The sequence below is a fragment of the Drosophila busckii genome, chromosome 3L, assembly GCF_011750605.1.
Source record: "Drosophila busckii strain San Diego stock center, stock number 13000-0081.31 chromosome 3L, ASM1175060v1, whole genome shotgun sequence".
NCBI classification, from domain to species: domain Eukaryota; kingdom Metazoa; phylum Arthropoda; class Insecta; order Diptera; family Drosophilidae; genus Drosophila; species Drosophila busckii.
In genome coordinates, this window is record NC_046606.1 from 361,978 (window position 1) to 374,031 (window position 12,054).

Genomic DNA, 12,054 nt, shown 5'->3' on the forward strand with positions numbered 1-12,054 from the left:
AATTTTGCAATGTCTATCGGTGCTTTATGGCAACCCGTAAATTGCAAAGGTATTTGCATTCAACAACACTGGTCACATTCGTAATTTTATCGTCGACGAGAGCGCGCGTGTTTTGGGGTTCGCGCTGCAATTTAGTAGAGCTGTTCCAACGCTTGATATAAAAAGTTTAGCTGAGTCGGGCTCTATAACTTCCTAAGTCGGACGCGCTGTTGTCAAAGTAAACAAGAAGCGAGGGCGTTCGGTGCGCAAGAACGTTTAAGCTTTTAATATTTGTTAATTCGTATGCAAAGCGGGTGCGAGGCAAACGGCGAATGTCAAGAAGTAGCAACAAAAAAATAGACGGTGTAAGTGTCGCGCGCAACAAGTATCTGGGGGGCTCTAATCGAACCCATTTGTGAATTTTGAATGTCGCTGTGTGGCAGCGGCGGATTAAACTAACGGTGCTGCCCAAAGAAAAACAAAAAGAAATTTTAACGACAAACCGAGACATAGTAAGTGAAATTATATACATATGAACATCCAAATGCATTGATGTCTGTACTTGACAAGTTGTTTTCATTTATTAAACATATGCGTTTATGTTTATGAAGCTGTTGCTTCTTCTAATAGTCATTTGGCAAGTCGAAATGGCCAATTGGGCACCGTGGTTAGATTTCAAATTATGAAAGCAATTGGCAATATCAATATCATGTTGCCTGATCGTTTGGACATATCCTTGTGACAATAACGCAAACAACAACAATGTCAGCAATAATTGTGTGCTAAAGAAGATGCCAAAAAAGCTGATATAGAGTTAAAAAAAGCGGTTTTGCCGGTTTGCCCAGGTCGTGATCTGTCTGTCTGCTCGTCTATCTGTCTGGCAGCGGCTTTCTTTCCTTTTTGCACAATTTGAACTTGGACACCACCACGAAGCCGGCAACAATCTGGTTTATGCTTAAGTGTGTGTCTAATAAAACGTCATTTAGCCTTATTGTTGTTGTTGCTGCTGTTACTGTTTGCTGCGGGCGCTCTTTTAGTGCTGTTTTTCGTTTACTTTTGAGCGACTTCTTCGCTTCCTTCCTTCACACTTCCTTTGCTGACCACACACACACGCACACATTTCATTTTGCACTTGTAACTCCTCCCTCCTCACCTATTGCTAAATTTGTTTATTTGCGCTGTCTTAAAGCAGGAACAAACATAAACGCACACACACACAAATCGGGTCATCGTGTACATGTGTATGTGCGTGTCAGGGGTCTTCAAAAAACTGTAAACCATAAACAAGTTTGGCGCAGTGATTTCCCCATCACTGGATTAAAACGAAAAAAATGGAAATCATTTTCTCGCTGCCGCCCCCTACGATGTTTTCATATTTCAACCTTTATCAAATTTCGTTTTCTGTACAATTTCAATGGCAATAGAGCGTTATTGATTTGACCCATATTCAATGTGGCAATAAGCCGCTTAACTTTAACTTCAATCAACTGCAATCGATCGCAAAACCAAAATAGCTATCGGCACCCATTACTCTATGTTGTCTTTTATGCTTCACGGCAAGCTCATTTGCCAAATAAAATGCGATCAACAGCTGTGCACACACACACACGCAAGCATATAGCTTGATTATCTCGCATACTCCTCTCAGAGAGTGAGAGCAGCAACTTCAATGTCATTGGTTGCGCTCTTGGCAAGCGCTTCTAATGGATATGATGTAATTTTTGCATTAAAGACCAAACAATGACCAATGCCAAGCCGACAATAGTGTGTTTCTTAATGTAGGATAGGGTGACCACAAAAGTGGACGCAATTTAGTTTGATTAATTGTGTTAAAGCCGTACAATAAAGTGTTAAAAAAAACCTTGCAAAACTACCATTCATGCTAGTTTCGTTTTTAACAAATTTTTATATGCGTATACATTGTTATAATTATCAGTTTATGTCATGTGCAATGGGTAATTTTGTTTTAATTTATCGCTGGTTAAATTTTATTCTCATACCAAGTAAAATTGATAGGAACTGCAAAAGACAAACATTATTATAGCATTTTATGAGCAATGGTTAAACGCTTACACTTATCGTTAGCTTTTTTTTATCTATTGACAACTTTTAGCTACGATTGCGATCCATACAGGGTGTTCCTGTTTCAATCGTGTCCGCTGCAACAGCTGATAAGATTGATAGTATTGGGGGTTTTGTTCTAGAGTCTACAGAGCTACGTGATCGTAATCGAGGTTAACACATACACATGTATGTGTACATTCAGGGCTGTCTTCCATAGGAGTTGTTTATTATAGGGTTGGGGGAACTCATTGGCCATTGGCGAAGCAGCAACGGCGGCGACAACAACGAGAACGTGTTGAGTTTGGGATTAAGATTATCGAAAAAACGGCCAACGTCAAGTGTTCCAAGCAAAGTGTCAACTAAGGCCTTTTCCGCGAATTACCACAAAAGAAAATAAAAAAGTCTGATTACTTCACAATAACGAGGCGCAGCAGAAGTCAAAAGATTTATTCACATTTCATTAAAAAAAAAGGTAAATGCAAAATGAGTTTTTTTTTGCTGCTGTTTTTTTCAACAGCATTTTGTTGGGAATTTAAATTGGCAAATCGAAAAGAGTTAAAGCCTAAGTACGAAAGACAACTAAGCTACAATATTAAATATTTAAATTATTTTGCATGCTTCAACAACTGATTTACATTAGCGAGGGACAACTGTAATCTCTGCTATTGGGTTATCCAAAGCGCCTGCTATGCGTCAGTTATGGATTCACAGCGTTAGTTGAATGTATGACTCAGCTGCCTGAGATTGTTGTACGATTTTGTTTTGCTCTTTCTTTTTTGTTATCTTTTGAAATTTGTTTTTATTGTTGGTCGGCTTGCAAATGAAGGCGTGCAGCTTTTTAATTTAAGCGACGAGAAGTTTAGCGATTCAACAAATGCTTTGAAGGCGGACATTGACGTGATTTCTCGTTCTTGTTGTTGTGATTTGTTAGCATACCGAACCCATTGCGTTATCGATTGCTTACTTAATGACCAAGTGTATAAAGTTAAGAGTTGCAGTTCACTTTAAATAGCAACCAGTCGTTGCTAGGGACTATCAGACTATGAGGAACATAAAAACAGCTTTAAAATTTTTTTGCTATTGCTTTTTATTAGTCAGTGTGGGTAAATGGGTTAAACGTCTGTCTGATTTAGATTGAGCCCAAGTTGATGAGCTGATAGTAGGGCACTGCATCCACATTGGACTTGCCTGAGTTAATGCTGCTGCTGCTGGCGGCGACGACACGTGGGAAGGAGCGAGCTGACAGATCTGGCTCTGGGATGACAGTGGCGTCAGTCTCTTCAACGCCTGCGGAGCGGTACCATGGGTATGCATAAGGCCAGCTTGGATATTTTGGAAAGGTTGGATATCCCCACCCAGGATAGCCATGATGATGATGACCGCCAGGATATCCCCAGCCAGGGTAGGAATGTTGATGACCGCCAGGGTATCCCCAGCCAGGATAGCCTTGATTTCCGCCAGGATATCCCCATCCAGGATAAGTATGATGATGACCGCCAGGATAGCCGTGATTACCGCCAGGGAATCCCCAACCAGGAAGAGAAGGACCGTGACCAGAGCCAGGAGATGGTACCCAGGGACGTGGCGGCACTGGATTAGGTTGAACGGGTGGAGTTGGATAAGGATAAGGCCATGGATAACGTTGTGTTGGCGGCAAACCATACTGACGTGGGTGCTGGTTATCCTCTGAATAATAATAGTAATGGTGTTGATGTTGTACAGTCGGTTTTTCTCGTTTTTTCTCGTCACTCGTCGCGCTGGAGGACCCAAATATATTCCATCCCTTACCTAAAGACTTCAGCACATTGTCCTCGAGTCCACGCGTCGATGACAGCGATTCGTCCACTTTAACGCCCACCTGTTGTTGCTGCTGCGGCTGTTGCTGTACCTGCTGCTGCTGCACTGGCTGCTGCTGAGGCTGAGGCTGCACCTGCTGCTGGACATCAAGACTGCGTGCTGGCGCCCGCTCTATGAAAGCCAAACTGCTGCCCAGCAACGACAGTGCGACTGGGAGGAGAATACATTTGATTTAGATGATACTCAGCGGCAAGGATTTCTTGTGGAGCTGCTCTTACCCAACAATACTAAAGATGCACGTTGCTCCATAACACTTGAGAGTATGATTTTGTTGCAGCATGCAACGTAGCTTATATACTATGATTCCCGACCCCAACTCATGGCTGAGGTTTTTCTTTTTTATCGCTGAATGTTTTTCTCATTAGAAGATCATTTTCATTTGCATTTCACATAATCTCCGGCTGTGGCCATAAACCCAAAATGTATTTTCCTTTATATTAGTCAGACGCTATAGAACCTTTTTCGTTAATTTTTAGTTGGATGTGTCTAATAAGACCAGCGTCTAATTTGCATATTAATGTTTTATATTCTTAGCTTGCTTTATGTTTCTCTCGTTCTTCTTTGTCGCTTGCTGCGCAATCAATTGGGAGCGTCGTCAATGCATTAAGCGTTCTCCAAGCCGGGTCGCCCATCAAATCGATCGCTCAACATGCTTAGGGTTCAATAGCCTATTTAATCTTTTATCGTACGGGGGAAATTACGTCATTTGTATGCTAGTTTTTCCAAAGGTGGTCTTGTATTAACTTTCCTCCATGATTTTAAGCATGTTTTTCCCCAATTTATGTCTGTCATTAATTCTGCTGGATGCAGGGGCAACGTTTTATGATCAGAAACGTAACCTGTTCTGGGATAAATTCCAAATGCGCATGCAAAATTCGTAAGTGATCTTAAGCTGGTCTCATGCCCCGAAGCAACAGACCCGACCTCAGGTACAAACAAATAAAAAAAAAAACAATTTTCAAAAGCAAACATTCAAATGTCAATGACATTTGAAATAATAACAATTACCCGCACTTAGTGTGGTATAACTTCAGGCGATTCTATCATATTATTTGCTCACCTCGCAGTTGATAACAAAGAAACACAAAATCTATATGCGTCTGAGTATGTTCACTAAAGGGAAATATATTAAGATGTCAACCTACCCTAACTTGACTAAATTTGGTAAAATGTATGGGCAAAAGGTTAGTCATTGCCATTATAGTTTATTTAGCATACAGAACTTGTTAACAACCAGCCGAGTCTTATACTACCTGGCCAGATATGCTTTATATATGTATATGTATATGTTGCTATATGTATATGTTGCTAGGATATATAAAACTCTAGCAGACTCCAGTATTTTTACTATTGTTGCGACAAGAACAAAGACAAAACCTTGAACAAATTGAATGCAAGTAATTCAATATGTACTCAACAATGACTTACTTAGTAGACATATACTCACTGATAAGAGGCAATAAATGGACCGCTTACTAATAGCTGACTAAAGTCAATAAGTAGCGCACAGTAAGAGCAAATAGTCGGAGTCAGTGGGATCTTTATAAACATTGTAAGATTGCTTCGATCGGAATTATCAGATTGTAACCGACAATGTATTAAATTAAAGCATCCATGATCTTTGGTGCTGCAAAAGTCTTGGATATTTTGGTTTATATAGAACATATATAGACACATCATTTGATATTTGTGTAGCTCTGCATGCTGTTGGGTAGTTAACGCACTATCTAATCTGAGGTTTGATTGGGCCATTGCGTCTAGAGTATGGAATGCTCTCCGTGCAGCTAAAACGTTGATAACACACGCACACAGACAGAACCAAATGGCAATTGACTATTGATGGTTAAAACGTTATTGCCAACCTCGGGATCGAGTTAGTTTGTCAGCGCGATTGCTAAAGTGCGGAATATGTGCGCATACTTTTAGTGTGGAGTGTGCAGAGCGTTAACAAGTGAAACCAGCGGAAATTATCAAAGGATAAAACCATAAACAAACACTTCATCATGACCAGGTACAAGCTCTGTGCTTTTCTTTATATTAATTGCCACTCAATTTGTCAGTTGCAAGTGTCTTACATCATTGCAGCAATAGACACACCTTAGCCTTTGCCGCATGCAGCAAACTAATTGAATTTAGTGCTGATTGCGTAATCGCCACATTTGGATTTGGACAATTATTTTGTTTTTGGCAGAAAGCGTACACAATAGCTATAGCCATAAACTCAGATATGAAATTAACTATACTATATACATATGTATGTACATATATGAGTTTGATAAGCTATCTGTGTGCATGTGTATTTGTTAACGCTGTTGGTGGTTGCAGGTGCAGCCTGAACTTTCTACTCAATCTAAAAATATGTGGTATATCCAGATTTATACATTGAACTATTTATTGATTAATAATTGTATTCTTTTTATTTGCTAAGCATTTGCTTAGATTTCCGCCCTAGATTCTTGTAGCATAAAGTGCTATAAATTGTAGTGCCAAGTCCAAAATATATGAGCCCATGGGAAATCTTATCAATTGGTTTACAGATTCGCGCAAGAGGTTTACCTAATCAGTTCACAACGATTAGAATTTGGGTTTAAGTGCTGCGAGGGCAAGCAAATTAATAATACTTGATCACTTTGGGCATTTCCCAACCGAATGTATTGCCGGAGTAGTATAGTTTTATAGATTTTTCAGCTTAGAAATCAGTTAAAACGTGTGGGACCTAATAAATCCTGATCAGAATGACCGCTAAAAATGTAATTTTATTACTGTCTCTCCAGCTCTACAACTTTGCCCAACATGGAGACGGGATTGCACGAACGCGATCGTGCCGGCGTACAAGACTTTGTGCTGCTCGAGAACTATCAGAGCGAGGATGCGTTTATAGATAACCTAAGGAAACGCTTTCAGGAGAACCTCATCTACGTAAGCAGCTTATGCATTTCCCAATTCTATCTATTGCATTTAATCATTCTATCCACAGACCTACATAGGCCAGGTGCTGGTTTCGGTGAATCCCTACAAGCAGTTGCCCATTTATTCAGATGCGCATATTAAGGAGTATCGGAATAAGCATTTTTACGAAATGCCACCCCACGTGTAAGTTCCTCCATCTCCCTTGCCTTTAGTTTAACTTTACCGTTGATTTTGTTAAATATTTCAGATTCGCGGTTACGGATAATGCATTTCGTTCTCTAATCGAGGAGAATCGTGGTCAGTGCGTGCTCATCTCCGGCGAGAGTGGCTCCGGCAAGACAGAAGCCTCCAAGAAGGTGCTGCAGTATATAGCCGCCTGCTCGGGCCACCAGACCACCGTCGAGGGCGTCAAGGATAAGCTGCTGAAGAGTAATCCTGTGCTAGAGGCTTTCGGCAATGCCAAGACGAACCGCAATGATAACTCCTCGCGCTTTGGCAAATACATGGATATACAATTCGACTTTAAGGGCGCACCGATTGGTGGCAACATACTCAACTATCTGCTGGAAAAGTCGCGCGTTGTAGCCCAGATGGGCGGAGAGCGTAACTTCCACATATTTTATCAGTTGCTTGCCGGCGCAGATGACAAACTGTTGCAGGAGCTGCGCCTGGAGCGTTCGCTCGACAGTTACAACTACTTAACCGATGGGGTAAGCAGTCACCCAACACGCAACTAGAGTATAGCCTTTAATTTCTCACCTGGTTTTAGTTGAACGGCAGCGTGAGCAGCATCAATGATGCGGACTACTTCAAGCAGGTGCAGCAGGCCTTGGCTGTGATTGATTTCACAGCTGAGGAGCAGCGTGAGATCTTTGGCATTGTGGCAAGCATATTGCATCTGGGCAATATTGGCTTCAAGTCGCAGGACGAGACGTCCGAGGGCAATGCGCAGGTGAACAGTCGCGATCTGGTGGTCACGGTTGCTCGTCTGCTAGGCGTCAATGCCAGCGAGCTGGAGGCGGCGCTAACGCATCGCACCATTGATGCCCGTGGCGATGTGGTGACTACACCCCTGAATGTAGAGTTGGCCAACTATGCGCGAGATGCTTTGGCTAAGGCGGTGTATGATCGCTTGTTCTCCTGGCTGGTGCAGCGCCTCAACATCTCGCTGCAAGCAAAAGAGGCTCGTGGCTCACGCAACCATGTCATGGGCATTTTGGATATCTACGGCTTTGAGATCTTTAAGACAAACAATTTTGAGCAGTTCTGCATCAACTACTGTAACGAGAAGCTGCAGCAGCTGTTTATTGAGCTGACACTCAAGTCGGAGCAGGATGAGTATCGACGTGAGGGCATCGAGTGGATACCAGTAGAGTATTTTGACAACAAGGTCATATGTCAGCTGATTGAGGAGAAGCACAAGGGCATCATTTCCATACTGGACGAGGAGTGTCTGCGTCCAGGCGAACCCACCGACCGCACTTTTCTCGAGAAGCTCACTCAGCAGCTGGCCGAGCACCACCACTATGTGTGTCATGAGAAGGCGCCCATACAGGTGCAGAAGGTCATGGGACGCAATGAGTTCCGCCTGGTGCACTATGCCGGCGAGGTAACCTACAATGTCAACGGTTTTCTGGATAAGAACAACGATCTTTTGTTCCGCGATCTTAAGGAGACTCTCAGCAAGGCAGGCAATCAGTTGGTGCGCGCCTGCTTCCCGGAGCAGGAACTGCGCAGCAAGAAGCGTCCCGAGACGGCCATTACACAGTTCAAGAGCTCGCTAAACAACCTCATGGACATACTGATGTGCAAGGAGCCCAGCTATATACGCTGCATCAAGCCGAACGATCTGCAATCCGCTGGCGTCTTCGATGACCAGCTTGTGCTGCATCAAGTCAAGTATTTGGGCCTGATGGAAAATCTGCGCGTGCGGCGTGCCGGCTTTGCCTATAGGCGCAGCTATGAGCTCTTCCTGCAGCGCTACAAGTGCCTGAGCAAGAACACCTGGCCGAATTACAAGGGATCTGGTGGCGCCAAGATGGGAGTGCAGCATCTAGTGCGCGATCTGGGCTATGACAACGAGCAGTATAAGCTGGGCGAGACGAAGCTTTTCATACGCTGGCCACGCACGCTGTTCGACACGGAGGATGCCTACCAGGCAAAGAAGCATGACATTGCCGCCATCATTCAAGCGAACTGGAAGGGTCTGCTGCAGCGGCGTAAATACCTCAAGCTGCGCGCTCAGGTTATTGTGCTGCAGAGCTATTGCCGACGTCGTCTGGCCCAGCAGGCGGCTAAGCAGCGACGCGAGGCAGCGGATAAGATACGCGCCTTCATCAAGGGTTTCATCACGCGCAATGATGCGCCTAATGGTTACAATGATGAGTTCATAGCCAATGCCAAGCGCATGTGGCTGTTGCGACTGGCCAAGGAGTTGCCCAGCAAGGTGCTGGACAAGAGCTGGCCACCTGCGCCCGGTCACTGCCAAGAGGCGTCCACATATCTGCATCGCCTGCATCGGTTGCATCTTGCGCGCATCTATCGCATACAGTTGACGCCGCAGCGCAAGCGTCAGTTTGAGCTGAAGGTGCTGGCGGAGAAGGTTTTCAAGAATAAGAAGAACAACTATGCCAGCAGTATTCCCGCTTGGTTCCAGGACGATCGTATACCAAAGGAGCACATACAGCGAATTAATGACTTTGTTGCCAGCAACTTTGGCAGCGAGCAATTAAAGTATCAGTCAGCGTGCACCAAATTCGATCGTCACGGCTACAAGTCGCGTGAACGGTTTATCCTACTAAGCAACAAGGCTGTCTATGTGCTGGACGGCAAGAGCTATAAGCAGAAGCATCGCCTGCCGCTAGACAAGATTGACTTTACCATGACAAACCATAATGATGATCTAATGGTGATACGCATTCCGCTCGAGCTGAAGAAAGACAAGGGCGATTTGATTTTGATCATTCCGCACATCATTGAGTTTAGCACCTATATAATCGATACAGTAGGCACAGCTGATATAGTCTCCATTGTGGACCGAGATTCGTAAGTGCACTCAATTCAATTCTTTTTTCTTTTTAATCAATTAAGCTGTCTAATCTACATTTTGTAGACTGGAACATAACGTGGTCAAGGGCAAGGGCGGTGTAATTGACATTCAGACGGGCGCCGAGCCTGGCGTTGTTCGTGATAAGAGCGGACACCTTGTTGTTGTGAGTTATTCTTCGACACGTCAGCTAAAGTGCAATTAAAAATTGTATAATTTACTCCTTTCAGATTGCTGGTCAATAAGGAATTTAATATATTCAATTACCAAATGGCTTTAAATCAAACGACAATTGTTTTGTTTTTATATAATTTATATATTGTATTTTTGTAATATGTGCTGATTTTATATACTTATGTTTCATAATTAAATTAAACTTATTAGCAAACGCAAGCTCAAATTTGAAATGCAATTTGGGTTTTTCGCCGCTTCGCACAATGGCAAACGTTATTTTTATTTTCATTACGCGATATCCAGCCAAAATTTGATTGGGGTTATCAGCACCAAGTGACTACTAAGTTTATAAAAATGACTTAAGCAACGAACTTGCAATATGACTTAGGCAATGAACTTGAGATTTTAAAAATACCACGCTAATAGCTGCATATCGCCATCGATAAAAAAGCTTATCAGCTATCCACGCTCATCGATATATTTTTCATTATTGCCACTGATGATTGTTGCTATCGATAGGGCTGTCAACTTTATTCGCTTTGCTACAAACGGTCACATCGTGATTATTGTGCTGCTCCTCCAGACTTTTACATAATCTTGGGTTTGCGCTTTAAAATTCTGTGTAACTATTGCTTAGGACGTAAGCATATAACAACTAGAGCACTTGGCATTGAATTGACTACAGTAATTACGTTTCAGGTTATTCAGAATGTCGTTCACACAACTGGCACGTAGCTGCGGCCGCTTGGCTGCCTTGAGCACAGTTCGCATCGCCAGCGGTGCTCAGACACAAGCTGCTAGGATGATGCATCTTCAGCGGATCACCATGCCGGCCATGGTCTCGCAGGTATCTTCTCAAGTAAGTTGTGCGTTTAGCATTGTGAATGAAAGAAAATTGTGATATTTATTTATTACGACCTAACCTCATTGTGAAAACCTTTTCGGAGGGTCGCGACAGTTTTTGTCGCTCTCCGGGCGCATTTATTCAGTTATATATGTACGTCAGTTGCTGGCAAGCGATTATAATGCTATGCGGATATTAATTTGAGTCGCGAGGGCTTCCCCATATGTTGCATCATCTATATAGATTAAAAACATGATTGTTTTGAAGATTACAAACTTATACATTCACACATGTACATACAGACACGAGTAAATGCAATCGAAGAAGTCGTCACAGTATTTTGAATGTTTATTCTTCAATCAATTACAGAAGCTCATAGTGCGCTGCTTCTCAGCTCGGAATACCATGGAGGAGATTCAGCATCGCGTTTTGAAAGTCGTTTGCGCTTACGATAAAGTGACTGCCGACAAGGTAAAATGTTCTCTTCAAGGATCCACTAACTTGGCTTTGTTTTGCTCTTTTCTTTTTTGGGGCACACGCAGGACAGCAGATGTCGCTGGCAAACGCAAGCGGTGCGCAGTTACTCGGCGAAGCCGCCACTGTCGCTGAAGCTGATCAACGAGCGTGTCTTGCTTGTGTTGAAGTTGTACGATAAGATCGACCCTAGCAAGGTAACAACCAAGCTCTTGGGCTAAGTTCGTTTGAGTTGAAAACCCGCAATTGCTTTTGCCAGATGCTGCCAAAAAAGAAACGAACAAACCGCCCTTTTATATACCTATATTATCATATATGTGAAGTAATTTAATCAACTATTCTATCTCACACGCAGCTCAATGTGAACTCACATTTTATTAATGACCTGGGCTTGGATTCGCTGGACCACGTTGAAGTTATCATGGCCATGGAGGATGAGTTTGGCTTTGAGATTCCAGACTCTGATGCTGAGAAGCTGCTGAAACCTGCCGACATTATCAAATACGTCGCCGACAAGGAGGATGTGTATGAATAAATGTAGTGCATAACCATGAAAAGATTACATTAATTTTAAATAATTACGTCAAATTTAATTTGAACAACAGAAAGTTTAAATAAAAACGTTACAACAATTTATATTCGATAAACTTACCTCGATTGCTTAAGCTACTTGCATGCTTAGCGATAACAATAACTGTGACAGCTG

The 12,054-nt window shown here is 42.8% G+C and overlaps 2 protein-coding genes across 5 annotated transcripts; both read left to right on the plus strand.

Moving 5' to 3' along the window:
- Positions 1 to 106: 106 nt before the first annotated feature.
- On the plus strand, positions 107 to 10,192 carry LOC108600668 (unconventional myosin IC). 2 transcript variants are annotated; one of them, XM_017988364.1, is made up of 7 exons: positions 107 to 491; positions 6,675 to 6,819; positions 6,878 to 6,993; positions 7,058 to 7,520; positions 7,580 to 9,855; positions 9,923 to 10,022; positions 10,087 to 10,192. In XM_017988364.1, exons 2-7 carry the CDS (start codon positions 6,694 to 6,696, stop codon positions 10,099 to 10,101), a joined length of 3,096 nt encoding a protein of 1,031 aa, XP_017843853.1. In that variant the 5' UTR covers positions 107 to 491; positions 6,675 to 6,693; the 3' UTR covers positions 10,102 to 10,192. The 2 variants fall into 2 exon arrangements, with proteins under 2 accessions (XP_017843853.1, XP_017843852.1); XM_017988363.2 differs by lacking the exon at positions 107 to 491 and adding an exon at positions 5,766 to 5,911.
- A 368-nt stretch (positions 10,193 to 10,560) lies between these two features.
- On the plus strand, positions 10,561 to 11,983 carry LOC108600165 (acyl carrier protein, mitochondrial). 3 transcript variants are annotated; one of them, XM_017987570.1, is made up of 5 exons: positions 10,561 to 10,670; positions 10,730 to 10,889; positions 11,244 to 11,330; positions 11,417 to 11,545; positions 11,704 to 11,983. In XM_017987570.1, the coding sequence occupies exons 2-5, from the start codon at positions 10,740 to 10,742 to the stop codon at positions 11,881 to 11,883; spliced, it is 546 nt and encodes a 181-aa protein (XP_017843059.1). In that variant the 5' UTR covers positions 10,561 to 10,670; positions 10,730 to 10,739; the 3' UTR covers positions 11,884 to 11,983. The 3 variants fall into 3 exon arrangements, with proteins under 3 accessions (XP_017843059.1, XP_017843056.1, XP_017843055.1); XM_017987567.1 differs by lacking the exon at positions 11,417 to 11,545 and having other exon boundaries at positions 11,244 to 11,345; XM_017987566.1 differs by lacking the exon at positions 11,244 to 11,330.
- The last annotated feature ends 71 nt before the right edge of the window (positions 11,984 to 12,054 follow it).